Source organism: Nicotiana attenuata, chromosome 6, assembly GCF_001879085.1.
Source record: "Nicotiana attenuata strain UT chromosome 6, NIATTr2, whole genome shotgun sequence".
Taxonomy (NCBI): Eukaryota; Viridiplantae; Streptophyta; class Magnoliopsida; order Solanales; family Solanaceae; genus Nicotiana; species Nicotiana attenuata.
This window is the reverse complement of record NC_031994.1, coordinates 566,476-583,141: the sequence shown is the minus strand read 5'-3', so window position 1 is coordinate 583,141 and position 16,666 is coordinate 566,476. Positions and strand designations below refer to the sequence as shown.

General features: G+C 36.8%; 1 protein-coding gene across 1 annotated transcript; it reads left to right on the top strand.

The window, feature by feature from the left end:
• LOC109226445 (temperature-induced lipocalin-1-like) lies at window positions 9,987-13,101 on the top strand. The gene is made up of 2 exons (XM_019391195.1): window positions 9,987-10,511; window positions 12,734-13,101. The coding sequence occupies exons 1-2, from the start codon at window positions 10,140-10,142 to the stop codon at window positions 12,917-12,919; spliced, it is 558 nt and encodes a 185-aa protein (XP_019246740.1). The 5' UTR covers window positions 9,987-10,139; the 3' UTR covers window positions 12,920-13,101.

Here is a 16,666-nt window from a genome sequence, read left to right as displayed (position 1 = left end):
TTTGCTCAAAGCTAATGGTAGACGCCATCAAAAAGTACCGTAGAAGAAATTAATTCAGCAATCAAAAAGCATTTTCTAAAAACCTATTTGGTAAAATAATTTGCTCAAAGCTAATGGTAGAAGCCATCAAAAAGTACCGTAGAAGAAATTAATTCAGCAATCAAAAAGCATTTTCTAAAAACCTATTTGGTAAAATAATTTGCTCAAAGCTAATGGTAGACGCCATCAAAAAGTACCGTAGAAGATATAACTCTGAATTTGATGAATGAATATAAACTCCCTCATATATCTGATCATTGTCCAATGATGATCACCACAAATGTTAAGGAACCAAGAATCAAAACAGCTTTTAAGTTCTTTAATGTTTGGGCAACTCATAAATTTTTTTTGCAATTAGTGGAGGATGAATGGAAGCTAAGATATCATCCACACAAGATGAGGAACATTTGGGCCAAGCAGAAGGACTTAAGGGAGAAGCTGAGAAGACTAAATGAAACTGAATTCAAAGGCATAACAACAAGAATCAGTCAAGCAAGAAATGATCTTAAAGAAATACAACTCAAACTAAGGCATCAGTACTTAGATGAGGTAGCAATGGAAGAAAAGAAGATGATATGCCAGCTAGAGAAATGATCAATGATAGAAGAAAGTGCACTACAGCAAAAGGCAAGGGCAAGGTGGATCAAGCTGGGAGATGCTAACACAAGCTACTTTTCTGCTGTAATAAAGGACAGAAAACAGAGGAAGCAAATATTAGAATTAGAGTCTCAAGAAGGTGGAAAATTAACAGATTCTAAAGATATCAACGTGGAGATAATACAGTTCTATAAGTCACTTATGGGGACAGCTTTGCAGAGTGTAACAACAGTTAACACTGTAATCATGAGGAGAGGGAATGTGTTGAGTCATAGCCTACAACTCCAACTGTGTGAAGAAGTGACAGAGAAGGAGATCTATCTAGGTCTTCAAGCTATAGGATATGACAAAGCTTCGGGAGTTGATGGATACAATGCAATATTTTATAAAAAAAGCCTGGCCAGTCATTAAAGAAGAACTCATTGAAGCTATACAGGAGTTCTTCACAACAGGGAAAATGTATAAGGGGATTAACTGCACAACAGTCAGCTTGATTCCAAAAGTTGCCAACCCTGCTACAATAAAGGAGTATAGACCAATTGCTTGCTGCACTTTCTTGTACAAGATTATAGCAAAAATTCTAGCTAGCAGAATTCAGAAGGTGATTGCAACCATAATTACTGAGACTCAATCAGGATTCATACCAGAAAGGAAGGTAGCAGACAATGTGATAATGGCTCATGAGTTGGTAAAAGCATATACAAGAAAACATATATCCCAGATGTATGATTAAAGTTGATATACAGAAGGCTTATGATATAGTAGATAGGAGATTCGTGGAACAAATGTTGATAGGATTGAACTTTCCACAAAAATTTATTAGATGGGTGATGGAGTATGTTACTATTGTGAATTACTCTATAGTGATAAATGGAGAACCAACAACACCTTTTGATGCTGCCAGAGGGCTTCGTCAAGGAGACCCAATGTCTCCTTTTCTATTTGCTATTGTATGGAGTACCTGAGCAGAAGTCTCAGCACATTGAAAGAGGAGAAACAATTCAAATTCCACCAAACTGTTCCAAGCTTAACATCACACATCTGTGCTTTGCAGATGATCTCCTTATGTTTGCTAAGGGTGATAAAACTTCAGTGGAGCTGCTACATGGAAAGTTTAGTATATTCACAAATGCTTCAGGGTTAAAGGCTAATCAGTCCAAGAGTGCTATATACTATGGAGGGGTTTCAGAAGAATGCAAGCAGGAAATTCAGCAAGCTCTTGGTTACAAGCAAGGAGAATTACCATTCAGGTATTTAGGGATTCCACTAGCCACTAGAAAACTGAAACTGGTTGAATGGCAACCCCTTATAACCAAAATCACAGCAAGAATTTCCTCATGGACTGCAAAGAAATTATCCTATGCAGGAAGAGTACAATTGGTAAAATCAGTACTTTTTGGTATTCAATCTTATTGGGCACAGTTATTCATTATTCCTGCTAAGGTGATGGAGGCAATTGAAGGATACTGTAGAAGTTACATATGGTCAGGAACAAATGAAATTACTAAGAAGTCACTGGTAGCTTGGAGCAGGATGTGTATGCCAAAATCAGCAGGAGGATTAAATCTCACTAATCTCAAGTTGTGGAATAAAGCAGCCATAATAAACACCTGCTGGGATTTGAAGACTAAAAAAGATGCTTTATGGATTAAGTGGATTCATGAGTATTACATAAAATCACAAACGATGGAGAGTATGACTATTCCTCAACAAGCCAGTTGGATGGTCAAGAAGATACTCAATGCAAGAGAGGGTCTGAGGTATGTACAACCAGAAAATATGAAGAGTAAAAGCATGATCAGAAGTGTATATTTGAAAATGGTTGGGGAGCTGCCTAAGGTTACATGGAAGAATATCATATGTAGCAATGAAGAAAGACCAAAGACATTGTTTATCACATGGTTGCAACAACAGAATAGGCTGTTAACTACTACAAGACTAGAAAGATGGGGGATTCAAGTAGAGAATAGATCGGTTATGTGCAAAGGAGTAGCAGAAACCAGAGATCACCTATTTGCAGAATACCAGTAGGAAAACAGATCTGGTAGAAGCTCATGCAGTGGATACAACTCAACTGGATGAATATGAGTACATGGAGCCAAATGCAGCATTGGATTGAACAGAACACCGAAGTGAAAACTACCAAAGCAAAGCTAGTAAAGATGATATACACAGAATATGTATATGCACTTTGGATGGAAAGGAACAAAAGGATTTTTGAGCAAAAGGAGACTGCATCGGAAACAGTGGCCCAAGAAATTGCCTATACCTGCCATGTTCGAGCTAATAGTGCTACTAAGATAATGCTTCAACAATGTAAATTTCCTAGGTAGCAAAAGATGGTAATTGTCTTTGAGTAGAAGTGTATACAGATTGGAAAGCCGAGAGAATCAGACTGTGATATAAGGTCCGGTTGATTTGTAAATATTACTCTTTGGTTATCAATGAAAGCTATAATTACCAAAAAGAAAGAAATTAACTCTGACTCAACTACAGCTCAATTTCAATCTTGTTATGGTTTCATAGGTTATTTAAATTTGTTTCACTCTAACTGAGTCTATATTATTAAGGTAAATTTCAAATTAAAAATTAACTAGAGAAGAACTTTTTTCATTTCTTTATTCAAGGCTCTCTTCTTATACTTCTCGTTCATCATTGAGAGGATATCACATTCAAAGGTGTGACCTAGCAGTCAATAAATTCAAAAGGCGAAACTCTCGGTCGTAGTTTGGCGACCTATCTTCAGTAGGGGCCTTTAGTCTTTTGATTAGAGTAGGGGTCGTGAGAGAGCAGAGTGTACCGCCCTGCCATAGTCACGATTCTGTTTATAGTCGCGACTGTTGTTACAAATTTGGAATGATAGTTTTGAGAGATCAAAATTCCAAGTTGCAACATAAGCCAAAAGAATAAGTGGATTGATATTTATCAGTCTAAGTCTTATTGGACAAAGTTATCCGGTATTTGTGGTGGGGATAGCTGCTAGTTTATGAGCAACTAAATGAACTAGCCATGTTCCTAAAAGAAAATGAATAATCAAGATGTGAATGAATTAGAAGGTAATTACAGCTAAAAATCTTAAAATATTAATTCTGTTATGAAACAATAAAAGAAGAAGAATAGTATTGCAGAGAAAAGTAGAGAGAGAGAATTCTTATTGATTTGGGATGAATTACAATAGAATAGAACCCTCTATTTATAGGGAGAGGGTGACTTAGCCACCAAGCAATGAACCCTAGAATCTCTCTAAATATAGACATTCACCATAAATACAATTCTATTTATAACACTCCCCCTTGAATGTCTATTCAACAAATAATGTGCCTCATTAAAACCTTAACTAAAAGAAAACCCAACGGGAAAAAAATTTTAGAAAAGAAAAAAGAGTACACATATCTAATAATACGCCTTTTGGTTGCCTCGTTAAAAACCTTGCAAGGAAACCCCAGTGGGACAAAATCTTATAAGGGAAAAAGAGTACAACGCGTATTAACTCCCCCTGATGAGAGCATCAATTCACATCCTTAAGCATTTGCATTCCAATCTTGTGCACCATCTTCAAAAGATCTTTGGTAGATATTTGATAAACAAATCAGCCATATTAACTTGAATGAATATATTGCACCTTGAAATCATCATTCTTGATAGAGATATAACATCTTCATATAATGTCGTGGAATGACTCTTCAATATCTCCATAGAGGTATTCTCGCTATCATCATGCTTATAGTTATAGCAAGATACATTTGTGCACAAATTGCATTGAGGATGTAGTACTTCATGACCATGAATTCCATATGCTTTAAGCAACTTAAATCCTTCATGGATTGTCATATAAGTTAAGTCATATAATAGACTTTAGATGCATATCAAGTTTTCATGTCATACTAGACATATAAGATATCGAAAACTGATTGTACATATCATTGACTTTATACTTTCAAGTGTTTGAACTACATGTCTTTCATATGAAACCAATTCTACTTGATTGTTCTTCAGACTTAAGATCCTCACATATATATTTTTAGCGCTATCATAGATGTCGTCGACAAACATTTTATATCAGTTTCAATATTTTTTCATAAAGACATAACATAGAGATCTCTTCATTCATATTTTCAGGTACCTGAATCTCTCATAAGATTTTATGAAGTGTTATGTCATGTGATCTTCTAGATCACTTGCCTCCTTTATTATGATCATTTAGATCATTTGCTCATCTTCTTTGTCAAGAAGTTTATTTGAAACCGATTTGTCTATACGCTTCAAGCGTACCATAGACTTTGTCCTTCTAGGACTTAATAGGAGCATTTGCAATGAGAATATAGTTACTTTCTTTGGGTCAGCAAATGCATCTGGCATGCTTTGCAATATATTGCAAATGAATTATCCTTTTATGAACTTCAAGTTCATATTATTTTATTCGGGGATCTAGATGTATAAATGATAATTCATTCCATGTAACTTTTTCTCAACTATTGTATCTTGTCTCCCCTCATGTTAGAAAAACTAACTTGTTTCCTCAACTTTGAGAACCCATCTTTGTGCGTTATGGTGTTAATCAAAATATATACCGCACATCAATAATAATGAGATAGAATTATTTGGTTCCAGACCCTGAAACCACTTGTGAGGGGAGAATGTAATATACTTTCGTATATAACCTATATCAAACTGATATAGATAACTTTGTTCTCATAAGCAATAGTTTAGCTATTAAGTGGAGGCACTCAATAAATTATTTTGCTAAACCAACTGTGATGTAAACCAACTTATCAAGATCAACTATCTTGAATAGCAAATCTGAAAATTATGCTCGAAATTAAATTATTGAGCAAGTTACCTCGCACACACCGACCAGGTTGCGGATTAATAATAATTGCACATGTAACCATCTCATAGATGCATCTTATGTGGTATACATGGCAGATGAATGGACCCATATTCACCTTTGATATTTCCAGCATTCATGGGATTCAATCCCAATTTTAGTTGATCTATTAATTAATGAGAACAAGCAATATAAGAGAATTCGTAAAGAACTTTCTAGTTCTTTAATATTTACCCATGTGAATTCTCTATTATTTTTGCACATCATACATGAATTAACATGGCTAAACCAAGTATGCCAACTGGATAAATTATCAATATTGATAAACTTCAGGTTTACACCATGATGTGTGCAATTATGAATAAACTCCAAGTTTATTATGATAAGGGTTTTTATATCAATAAATATCCACTTCATTGTGGTATTCTTTTGTTTATGTAGTACAAATTGGAGAATAAAGCGGGTAGCTTTTCACATACATATTACCCCGTTACAAGATGTAGTAATAGAAGATATTAAATCTTTCCTTTATTTATAGTCTCAATATAATCAACCGCTTTCGCGTATACTTTGAAAACTGAATAAGTTTCTCTGAGTCTTACTACAACACAATACCTTATTGGTAACTAATTGTGTTTCTCCAAAATAGTATAATTGGCTCTTGCAGAGTTCTCAATTAATTTTGTAGTACCACATATTCATCAACACCCATATGGTGAATATCTCTTTTAAAGAGAAAGTTATACCATTATGGTTATGGTCAAAATTATATGCAAGATCTGTTTCTTGCATAAATTTTGAAGAGGGATTCAAGGAGGAATGATTAGAGGTAAGTTCCTTGGCCTAAATACTCGAGATTTTGTTAAATTTAACATGGAAATTGGTTGGAATTCATTAAAAGGGGTAAAGCTAGGGCTTGAGTTTTTGATATTTCAAATTGGGATTTGATAGGTCATTTGAGCTCGGATTTGGGAGTTCTTGGTATGTATGGACTCGTGGCGAGACGAGGAATCCGGTAATGTAAATTTTGTAATTTTTCGAGAAGCGGGCCCGGGGCTCGGGTTTTGCTAGTTTCGAGATTTTTGCTAATTTTCGATTGCTTTCGATTGGGTATTGTTCCATTGGCATATTGTGATGTATTCGCTCTGATTTTGTTAGATTCGACGCGCGTGGAGGCCGATTTGAGGGGCAAAGGCGTCGCGAGCTAGAGATTTCACCGGTTCGAGGTGAGTAATACTTGTAAATGATATCCTGAGGGTCTGAAACCCTGGATTTGCACACCATAGTGCTGTATTGAGGTGACTTGCATGCCGGATATGAGCGTGGGTTAGAGCACCATTGGGGATTGTGACTTGGTCCGTCCCGGTTGTTGATTTTTACCGCGTATTTGACTGAACTACTTGTTATTATCATAATCTGGGCTGATTGCCATGTTTGGGCTTCGTGCCAACTACGTGAATCCTTCAGGGATTGATATCACCGTTTTCGCATTATTTGTGCACACTATTTGATCTCGGTCTAGGGTTTTAATACTAATTTGCAAACTCAGCCATTTTTCTAAGATTTGAAAACTTAAACAACATGTTATTGACGTTTTGAACTGAGAACTGTTATTTTGATATTGCCCAAGTGGCTTATGTGCATTTCTAGACTGAGCATGGATCGGGCTGCACGCCGCAGCGGTGTGATATTGATATTGCGCTTGGGCTGTAGGAGCCCCTCCGGAGTCTGAACCCCCACAGTGAGCGCGGGTACCCAAACGGATCGGGCTGCGCGCCACAGCGGTCAAGTGCATTGCATTGCATTCATGCATTGGTTCGTGTTTGTACTACGTGGCATGACATTCAGCACTCTCATATCATTGGCATCCATGCTACTTCGTGCACTGTTTACCAGATACCCTGGTGTTATTTGTTAACTGAGTGCTGCCCGAGGGGCTGACTTATGTGCGGACTTGCACTATCTGATTACGCATTTATTTGCTTGACTGTTGGAAAAGGATATTTTCAAAAGAGGTTTTTAAACTGAGCCAGATATTTTCTAAAGGATTTTTCACGGTTTTACTGTTTTCTCAAAGGGTTGTACTGTCCTATATAGCATGATGGAGTGATCTTACGTGATTTCTTGCCTCTCAGTTATTATCTACTCTTATTACTCACTGAGTTGGAAGTACTCACTTTACTCCCTGCACCTCGCGTGCAGTTGCAGGTATCGTTCACCCGGTAGCGGGTTATTAGCGGATTGAAGGTATTGTTATTGTAGCTGAGCAAGGTGACCGCTAGCGTTCGCGGCACCGGATGTTGTCTTTTGTTTTCCAGAAATTTTACTTGTATATATTTATTGGCCTGTAGTTGTGTTAAGGTTTCCTTAGATGCTCGTGACTTGTGACACCCCGGTCGGGTAGTAATTAACAGTTTCTAATGCCATTAAGTTGTATCTTCTATTCATTTATGTTTAATAATTGTTAGTGAAAGGATTTGGGTTAGTTGGCTGGCCTTGTCTTCACGAGAGGCGCCATCACGACCGGGTATGGGAATTGGGTCGTGACATAATCGCACATGTAACCATCTCATAGATGCATCTTATGTGGTATACATGGCAGGTGAATGGGCCCGTATTCACCTTTGATATTTCCAGTATTCATGGGATTCAATCCCAATTTTAGTTGATCTATTAATTAATGAGAACAAGCAATATAAGAGAATTCATAAAGAACTTTCTAGTTCTTTAATATTTACCCATGTGAATTCTCTTTTATTTTTGCACATCATGCTTAAATTGATATGGCTAAACTGATTATGCCAACTGGATAAATTATCAATATTGATAAAGACTAGGTTTACACCATGACGTGTGCAATTATCGATAAACTCCAAGTTTATTGTGATATGGATTTTTATATCAATAAACATCCACTTTATTGTGGTATTCTTTTTTTTGTGTAGAATAAACTGGAGAATAAAGCGGGTAATTTTTCACATACATATCACCTCGCTACAAGTTGTAGTAATAGGAGATATTAAATCTTTCCTTTATTTATAGTCTCAATATAATCAACCGTTTTCGCTATACTTTGGAAACTGAATAAGTTTCTTTGAAACTTACTACAACACAATACCTTATTAGTAATAAACTGTGTTCCTCCAAAATAGTAATAATTGGCTCTTCCAGAGCTCTCAATTAATTTGGTACTACCACATATTCATCAACATCCATATGGTGAATATCTCTTTTAAAGAGAAAGTTATACCATTATGGTTATGGTCATAATTATATGCAAGATATGTTTCTTGCATAAATGTTATTCTTTAATAATCACATTGCCAAAATATTTTGGCGTGCAATAGGTACGTGACCAATGACCATTCATGCCATAATAATGACAATATTTTCTTATATCATCTCAAACCTCCTTCTAGAGGTGAGTGTGGTATATACCACTAGCACGCTCATATTCTTCCAAAAATGAATATGTATTCTTAAATCAGATGTTGTCACATTCACATCATGAATAGACCATAATCATCTATATGTGCTTTATAAAATCTCATGTCAAATCGATGACAAATATTTTCACAACTGGGGGATAATTTTGAGAATCCTTATTATTCTCATTATCACAATGATGACGATTATAATTTCGTCTATTGCCACGTCCACATCCATTGATACATTCATAGTGATAATTTTGTCTTCTTTCAGACTTATCACATACTGCTATCACATTCTCTTAAGGGAATGAGAATGGAGCAAATTCAATGGGACGGGTTTCCACTTTTTGTGCCCATAATCATACATGAATTTGATCATGGCAAGACATAGAAACTTTTACGACTTCAGGTGGTTATAATTTCTTACAAACTCCATTAGAGTTATAATCAAACTTTGTTGTCTTTGCTTGTATATAAAATCAAAGTATAGAATAAAAGAGAAAAATACGGTAAAATACTTACCTTAAATCCAGAATTTAATCATGAAGGAAGTTCATGGAATAATTGACAATCATTATGCTCAATCCCAAAGCTTCTACTCAATTGGTTAGAGTCTCGTGCTGATAACGTGTTATGAAACAATAAAAGAAGAATAGTATTGCAGAGAAAAGTAGAGAGAGAGAATTCTTATTGATTTGGGATGAATTACAATAGAATAGAACCCTCTATTTATAGGGAGAGGGTGACTTAGCCACCAAGCAATGAACCCTAAATCTCTCTAAATATAGGCATTCACCATAAATACAATTCTATTTATAACAAATTCGATAATTTAATGTATAGTATAAAAAACATACTATCACATGTTAAAATTTATTGAATAACATAAAATGATAAATTAATCTTTACATTAATAGTATAATATATAACTTAAATCATTACATGTGGAATTGGTAAATATCTTTTACTCTGTCATGACGCTTAAACTTAAAAAGAAAAGAAAAGAAAAGAAATCTGCTGGTAGATGTTATGATAACATATAGGAGTATTTTTTACTTCAAATGTTTGGTCCATAAATATCCACGTCTGTCCCATAATATGAATTTCCTCCTTTACACAGATTCACAGACTCTCTATCAAGAAACCAAATCCTAGAGCAAACGTAAAATCCTCCCTATAAAAAGATCCCAAATTCTATTTCTCCAAACCCCAAAAGAATCTTGAAAACCCCATTTGTTAAAAAAATGGCCACAAAAGTAATGGAAGTAGTGAAAAAACTTGATATAGAAAAGTACATGGGAAGATGGTATGAAATTGCTTCATTCCCATCAAGATTTCAGCCCAAAAATGGTGTAAACACAAGGGCTACTTACACTCTGAACCCAGATGGTACAGTGCATGTGTTAAATGAGACATGGTCTGATGGTAAAAGAGGTTATATTGAAGGCACTGCTTATAAAGCTGATCCTAAAAGTGATGAGGCTAAATTAAAAGTCAAGTTTTATGTTCCACCTTTCTTGCCTATTATTCCTGTTACCGGAGATTATTGGGTTCTTCATATTGATGAGAATTATCAGTATGCTTTGATTGGTCAGCCTAGTAGGAATTATCTTTGGGTAAGTGCACTATTAACCTTTAATATTAATTAAAGTTTTTGTAGGTAAAGTTTTTTACCTGTGTAAGGTTTACTTACACTCTGCCCTCCCTAGACCCCACTTATGGAATTACAATGTGTTTATTGTTGTTGTATTTAAAGTTTTTGCATTTGCTATTTGGTATAAAATTGGTTTAGTTTTTATTAAGTAGATGTGAAATAGACTTAAATCTGCCTAAGCTTTAATGGGCATAGTTACCCTGTACCTGTATTGGTGGGAGGTAGCAGGTAACCGGTGGAATAGTCGAGGTGCTCGCTGGCTACCCCGAACATGAACAATGAGGATTTAATATTCAAAGTTATTGTCTTTGTCATTTGATATGAAAATTGGTTGAGTTTTTGTTAAGTAGATGTGAAATAGACTTACATCTGCCTAAGCCTTGATGGGCAGAGTTACCTGGTACCTGTGCTGGTGGGAGGTAGCGGGTAACCGGTGGAATAGTCGAGGTACTCGCAAGCTGCCTCGAACATGAACAGCGAGGATTTAATATTCAAAGTTATTATCTTTGTCGTTTGATGTACAAATTGGATGAGTTTTTAATATGTACATTGAGAAATGTTTAAAGGGGCTACACTTAAAATCACGCGGACAAAAATTGTCTCGAAAGATCTATAATCTCTTGGAATCTATGCAGACCTAGTGGAAAATAGGGTACAATTGAAGAGAAAAAACTATATCGGTAATAACAATTAGCTTGGTTATGTTTTAGTCATGTTAATATGTTTACCATAGGTCCGATGTTTTCTAGAAGTTTTTAGTCTTGTAAGAGATTGATATGCTGGTAAAAAATGTGGAAAACTTATACAATACTTTTATTGTTTAGTCCTATTAACCTTTGATATTCAAAGTTATTATCTTTGCCATTTGATGTACAAATTGGATGAGTTTTGAATATTGAATTGCTTGTGTGATTCTGAAAGTGAGTCTTGGTATGTAAAAGTTCTTTTTTTTGGATTTATTTGCCATGTTTAGTTTATAATCTTTCCTTAAACATGCTGTAGTTGACGGATTGTTTTGTGTTGTTTTTCCTTTAGTTTCTAAATCCTAGTAAATGTATGAAAAAATGGTAGTAATATATATTTCTATCTCTTTTTTATAAGATGATAAGGATAGAATTTCAGAGGTTGAAATGGAAATTTGGGGGAAAGCATTTGACTTAAACCATCTGGCCTTCTTCTAAAACAAAGAAGATTGATCATTTGTTATCTCTTTGTATCAGTTAAAATTAACGGAAATAGTCACATTTTGCTTAGATACACATATCTTCTTTGAAATTCAGAAGATGAACAAATTGCTAAAGAAGTAGTGCTCTAGGTCTATAACTTGAGAAGGCACTTAGTACTTAGTAGTAGTATTTCATTTGTTATTTGTCGATCGTTGAAACTAGCATCCGATGACAGAGTCTATGAACATTTTGGTTTTTCTTTTCGTAGTTGTGTTGATCTGCTTGCAGTTGTAATTTGCTTGAAGAGTTATATCAAGTCTGTGATACTTTGAGTTCTTCCAAGTCTGATACCTTAGTTGCATGAAAAAAATAAAGGTATACAACTTGGATTATAATTTGCGCCATTCAATTTTACAGTTAAAATTTTGTGAATGATCTTTCCGTTCAGCATGCTCATCCCATTAGATCTCATTTGAGCTTCCCCTTTCCTAAGATCTTGGACGTGCCATCGACATTATATGCTCTATTGGTCTATTTCGCAGAAAAACAGCTATATCTGACTACCTCGCTTGGCTTGAAATGCATGGGACGGAATGAATATTTTATATTCTAATTCTTGTCTGACTTTCTCTTTTCCTACTGAAACGAATATCATTTACTAAGAGAACATTAGGCATCATTCTTCCATATCCAATTCCTAAGCTTTTGTTCCATAAGTATAAAAGCGAGTAGTATATTTAGTTACATATAAAACATTCTTGTAGTTTCCATCTTTCCTGAGCCGAGGGTCTATCGGAAACAACTTCTCTACCCTCCGAAGGTAGGGGGTAACGTCTGCGTATATACTACCCTCCCCAGACCCCACTTGTGGGGCTTCACTGGGTGTGTTATTGTTGTTGTATAGAACATTCGTGTATTTCAAACCTTCTGTTTGTTAGGTTATGAAATGTGCATATCTTTTTAATGGATTCTTGTTTTCTGGCTTAATGAAATGTATCTGGCGGCGGTTTGTTGGCAGGTATTATGTAGGCAAAATTCTCTTGATGATGAGATATACAACCAGCTTGTTGAGAAGGCTAAAGAAGAAGGCTATGATGTGAGCAAGCTCCACAAGACACCACACACTAATCCCCCACCAGAAAATAATGATGCCCCCAAAGACACTAAAGGAATTTGGTGGATCAAATCAATCCTTGGAAAGTAGGCAAATGCAGTACAATGGTGAAAAAAGAACTACCTAAAGACCAGTAAAATGAGTGTTTAGAAACAGTATTTTGTGATATCCTAAATGTTTAAGCTTATGTTTTTGGAAATCTTTTGCCTCTGGAACTCTATAAAGTTGATAGTATCAATAGCATGTGATACGCATTTGAATTCTGTGTGAAATGTTTTGTTTTGTTTTGGGTTCACCCATCCAATGTGCGGAACTCAAATCCAAATCGGGTGGATCTTTATCCGAAGTAGAGCATAAACCTAAAAAGATGAAACAGACCCACCGGCTAATCGGGATTCGCATTGTAGAAAGCTTACCATGGGGGAGTTTTAGCTCTCCTATTGAGGTTCGGCTAGTCGGGATTCGAACCGTAGAAAGCCCATTATGGGGAGTTTTAGCTCTCCCTATCAAAGGGGATTATTCTCAGGGTCGGATTTGATACCTCTGGTCCCAGATGAGTGGCTCTTGGCTTCGTAAAAATATCTATGTTGTTACTTTTTCACTACCAATGAGTAGGCAGCTTTGGATGCTTATGGAGATATGGCTTTGGTAAAGATCTGCTTAGCGTGTGCTTTCTCGGGTGCTACTTAGAATAGAGATAGTCAGGCTCTAACTTGAGAATGTTATAGCGCTGTGAAATAAGGACATTCTGATCGACCCGATTGGCTCTCGTTCTGGTTTGGCGGAAAGGCGAAAAGCACTAAATCTTTCTTCCTGGTTGGTGTACTAGGGCCTTCCTTCCTTCGACAGTCGGAAAGTCTCTTAGGCGGTCTGAGGATACCAGCTTCGCCGACCCCGTCGTAGTTCTCAATCATTTCGTGGCACCGGGCGTGGCTGAACCATCTACGATGGGGGGAGCTATGCACAGGGAAGAAGCGCCGACGACTACATAAGCTAAAAGACTACAACTATAAGACAGGCCGGAAGCGACTCGCTTCTATTCAAGGCTGAAAGAATCTTTATCCTTGGTCGCCTGTGTGAAATGTTGATTCTTTACGTATTCTTTGACAATGAAGGTTCTTGGATACAAACAAAGTGGGATTTCATGTCAATATTTGGTATTGGTAGCTTAGTGTTGAAGCATTAAAGCAAAGGGACCTTATGTTTGTTGGATTAGACATTTGGTGCAGGTGCACTCACTGTATTTTGCTTGAAAGTTCTATAATGTAATTCTTAAAATGTGTATACTCATATCATGTCATTGTCACAAAGAAATGGTAGATGCAACAATATCAGTAACACTTTTGAAGATTTTTTGAAATTTATGTACAACTATTATAATTTATGAGCTTAGCATAATTGTTATAATTACTCCTATTTATTACTTTCATTTTCATTTATTGTTCTAACATTGACGATGATATTTATCATGTATAGGAGCACTAACTTTTAGACCAGTATCGTAAGACAAGTCGTTGTTCAGGCTGGGACCAGGGGTGGAGCTAGTTGGGCGGAAGGTGGTTCAGTCAATCCCCTTGCCAAAAAATGATATTGTGCATATAAGGTCAATTATTTTTTTTATGTATATATATTACATGTCGAATCCCCAAAAGACATCCCCCTTTTTGCTTTTGCAATTAGATTCTTTTCTTTCTATTTCTATTTTATTTCATTCACATGTTTACTTTTTATTTTTATTTTGAATCTCCTAGTGAACGAGGAATGATCACGGAGAAGCAATGACTATTGTTCATTAGGTTGTTTCTGATGGGCTCACAAAATTTTAGGGTACTCGGGGCCGGTCGCATAACACAAAAAAATTTGGGAATCGTCCTAAATTCCTGTTTTATGGCCCTAAAATGCCGAAAAATGAGGAACGGTCATGCTAAGCGACGACTATTATTCATTAGGCCGCTTTTGACGGGCCCGAAAAATATTAGGAGATTCGTGGCCGGTCACCCGAATTCATGCAAATTGCGTGGACTATAACACATGAAAATCTGAAAATCGTCCTGAATTCCTATTTTATGGCCCTAAAACGCAAAAAACGATAAACGTCAAGGCGAAGCGAAAACTATTATTCATTAGGTCATTTTTTATGTGCCTGCAAAATTTTAGGAGATTCGGGGTCCGTCGCCCGAATTCATGCAGATGACGTGGACTGTAGCACACGTAAATCTGAGAATCGTCCTGAATTCCTGTTTTATGGCCCTAAAACGCCAAAAAATGAGGAACGGTCAAGGCGAAGTGATGACTATTGTTCATTAGTTCATTTTTGCTGGGCCCGCAAAGTTTTAGGAGATTCGAGGCCGGTCGTCCGAATTCATGTAGATGGTACGGACTATAGCACATAAAAATTTAGGAATCATCTTAATTCCTGTTTTATGGACCAAAAATGTAAAAAACCGGGAACGGTCATGGCGAAGCGATTATTATTGTTAATTAGGTTGTTTTTTATGGGCCCCCAAAATTTTAGAAGATTCGAGGCCGATCGCCCGAATTCATGCAGATGGCGTGGACTATAACACACGAAAATATGGGAATCGTCCAGAATTTTATGGCTTTAACATACCAAAAATGAGGAATGGACATGGGGAAGCAATGACTATGGCTCATTAGGTCATTTTTGATGAGCTCGTAATGTTAGAGATTTATGGCCGGTCCCCGAATTCATGCAAATGGCGTGGGCTGTAGCGCATGAAAATATGAGAATTGTCTAAATTCATTTTTTATAGCTCTAAAGCGACAAAAAATGAGGAACAGTCATGGCGAGGCAATGACTATTGTTTCTTAGGTCGTTTTTGATGGGGCGGCAAAATTTTAGGCGATAGGGGTCCCATCGCCCAGACCAATGCAGATGGCGTAGGCTATCACACACGAAAATATGAGAACAGGATAAACTCCAGTTTTGTGGCCCTAAAACGCCAAAAAACGAGGAACAGTCATGGAGAAGCGATGACTATTATTTCTTAGGTCGTTTTTGATGGGTGGACAAAATTTTAGGCGATCAGGGTCCAGTCGCCGGGACCCATGCAGATGGAGTGGGCTATAACATACGAAATATCGGGTGGAATTCTAGTTTTATGGCCCTAAAACGTCAAAAAATGAGGAATGGTTATGGCGAAACCATGACTATTATTCCTTAGGTCGTTTTTGATGGGCCGCCAAAATTTTAAGTGATCCGAATCCGGTTGTCCGGATCTATGCAGATGGAGTGGGCTATAACACACGAAAATTTGAGAATCAAGCGGAGTTCCTGTTTTATGGTTCTAAAACGAAAACAAGATAAGGAATGGTTATGGCGAGGCGATGAGTATTGTTCCTTAGGTCGTTTTCGATGGGCCGGCAAAATTTAGGCGATGCGGGTCCGGTCGCCCGAACCCATGTAAATGGCATGGGCTATAGCATAGGAAAATTTGGGAATCGAGCGAAATTCCAGTTTTATGGTCCTAAAACGCAAAAAAACGAGGAAAGTCATGGCGAAACGATGACTATTGTAATTTAGGTAATTTTTTATGGGCCGACAAATTTTAGGTGACCCGGGTCCGATCGTCCAGACTCATGCAGATGCGTGAGCTATAGCACACAAAAAATTGGGATTTAGGCGAAATTTTGTTTTTTATGGCCTTAAAACGCCAAAAAACGAGGAATGGTCACGGCGAGGCGATGACTATTATTTTTTAGGTCGTTTTGATGGGCCGGAAAAATTTTAGGTGATCGGGTTCGGTCTTCCGGACCCATGCAAATGGCATGGGCTATAGCACACGAAAATTTAGGAATCGGGGGGGGGGGGGGTTT